Source organism: Hypomesus nipponensis, chromosome 8 (genome assembly GCF_054491055.1).
Source record: "Hypomesus nipponensis isolate SF chromosome 8, ASM5449105v1, whole genome shotgun sequence".
Taxonomy (NCBI): domain Eukaryota; kingdom Metazoa; phylum Chordata; class Actinopteri; order Osmeriformes; family Osmeridae; genus Hypomesus; species Hypomesus nipponensis.
The window spans coordinates 14,101,476-14,102,970 of record NC_140368.1 but is presented as its reverse complement, the minus strand read 5'-3'; the positions used below and the strand labels follow the sequence as shown (position 1 = coordinate 14,102,970).

Here is a 1,495-nt window from a genome sequence, read left to right as displayed (position 1 = left end):
CTGACCCCATGCTGGGTCAGGAATTTGAAGCTCCTACTCTGGGAGATAAGGACAATGGGGAAGGACCCTTCCCTTGTCGGGGGTAGGGGAAGGTGTGGATGGTACCATGCTTTGTCTGTGGACTCTCTGCTACAATATATTATATTATATTATATATTTATATAGTATATGCTGGTGTACCTTGCATTACTGCATCAACCTATATTGCACAATACAACTCTGTAATTTTTTTTGTCATTACCTTACTCTGATGACTTGCACTGAATGGAATCAGCCAGGGATGCATAGTCCGGACAGTAGCTGCTGATAGCCAGCCTCAAGCCGACTTCCAGATGCTCATCAGTCATGGTGGAACGGTACTTGGACTTAATGATCTTCATGTGGGAAAAGGCTGACTCACAGAAATAAGTGGAGCCAAATAATGCAGTCAAGAAGGTAGCACATTTCCTGATGTTGGGGTACTTGTCCTCTGTGAGTAAGTTCCAGAATTGTCCATGAGCTCTGGCCTTCAGCTGAATGTCGACTTGAAGTGTCAGAATCTCATCCTCCACTCCAGAAGAGTTCAGGTGAAACAGTGTTGCAACTTTTGATGCCAGTGAAACAACCTCAGCATCTTCCTGGAAAGGGTAGCGTGCACTGTCAAGCTGCGCACATGACTGCTCGTGTCTCCAGCTCTGCCACGAGGTTCTGGAAGTTTACCAAATCATGGCGGTGGAGCTTTGAGGAGAGATGTTGCATTTTGCGTTTGAAAGCATTAACTGAGCTGATCATATTGATCACAGTTTTGTCCTTTCCTTGCAGGTCTAGATTAAGGTCATTCAGCATGTTGGTCAGATCGGTTAAAAATGCCAAGTCCAGCAGCAACTGATGGTCATTTAGTTGGCTATAATCTGCATGTTTACCTTCACGGAAAAACTTCTTGATCTCCGGCAACAGCTCTCGAAATCTTGGCAGGAATTTCCCCCGACTTAGCCATCTCACGTCGGTGTGCAACAACAACTCTGAGTGGTCGCACTTAGCCTTCTCCAGATGTGCACGGAACAGCCGTCTTTGAAGAGATCTGGCCCGAATAGAACAGGCGATCTTTGTTGCCACATCCATTATCTCTTTCATGTTGAGCATTTTTGCACATAATGCTTGTTGGTGTATAATACAGTGGTAATTGAGGAAGTCCGGAAAATTATCGTCCTCCCTGCACTTGCCGATAAATCCATTCGAGCGGCCAACCATGGTGGGTGCGCCATCCGTGGTGATGGACACCAATTTGCAGACTGGGAGCTGGGTTGTCTCGATAACGTTTTTGAAAGACTGAAATATGTCCTTTCCTCGCGTGTGTTCTTTCATGGGCAGTACTGTTAACAGCTCCTCTTTTGCAGTCATGTCAGTAAAGACCATCCGAATAAAAATGCACAATTGTGCTGTGTCACTCACGTCTGTAGACTCGTCCATCTGCAGTGAGAAACACTCACAATCTGCGATGTCCTTCCAAAGTTGC

The 1,495-nt window shown here is 45.8% G+C and overlaps 1 protein-coding gene across 1 annotated transcript; it reads right to left on the bottom strand.

Annotated features, from left to right (window-relative positions):
• Window positions 1-242: 242 nt before the first annotated feature.
• On the bottom strand, window positions 243-1,122 carry LOC146275260 (SCAN domain-containing protein 3-like). The gene is made up of 2 exons (XM_084703704.1): window positions 700-1,122; window positions 243-617 (listed from the first exon to the last, which is right to left on the bottom strand). Exons 1-2 carry the CDS (start codon window positions 1,120-1,122, stop codon window positions 243-245), a joined length of 798 nt encoding a protein of 265 aa, XP_084559830.1.
• Window positions 1,123-1,495: the final 373 nt, after the last annotated feature.

What these genes read in the sequence shown, in the direction of transcription:
- LOC146275260 (XM_084703704.1), bottom strand. Translation starts at nt 1,122, where the DNA reads ATGCTCAACATGAAAGAGATAATGGATGTGGCAACAAAGATCGCCTGT. An exon ending in AGCTCCACCGCCATGATTTG is followed by an intron (nt 618 to 699) that starts GTAAACTTCCAG and finishes TACCCTTTCCAG; the next exon opens with GAAGATGCTGAGGTTGTTTC.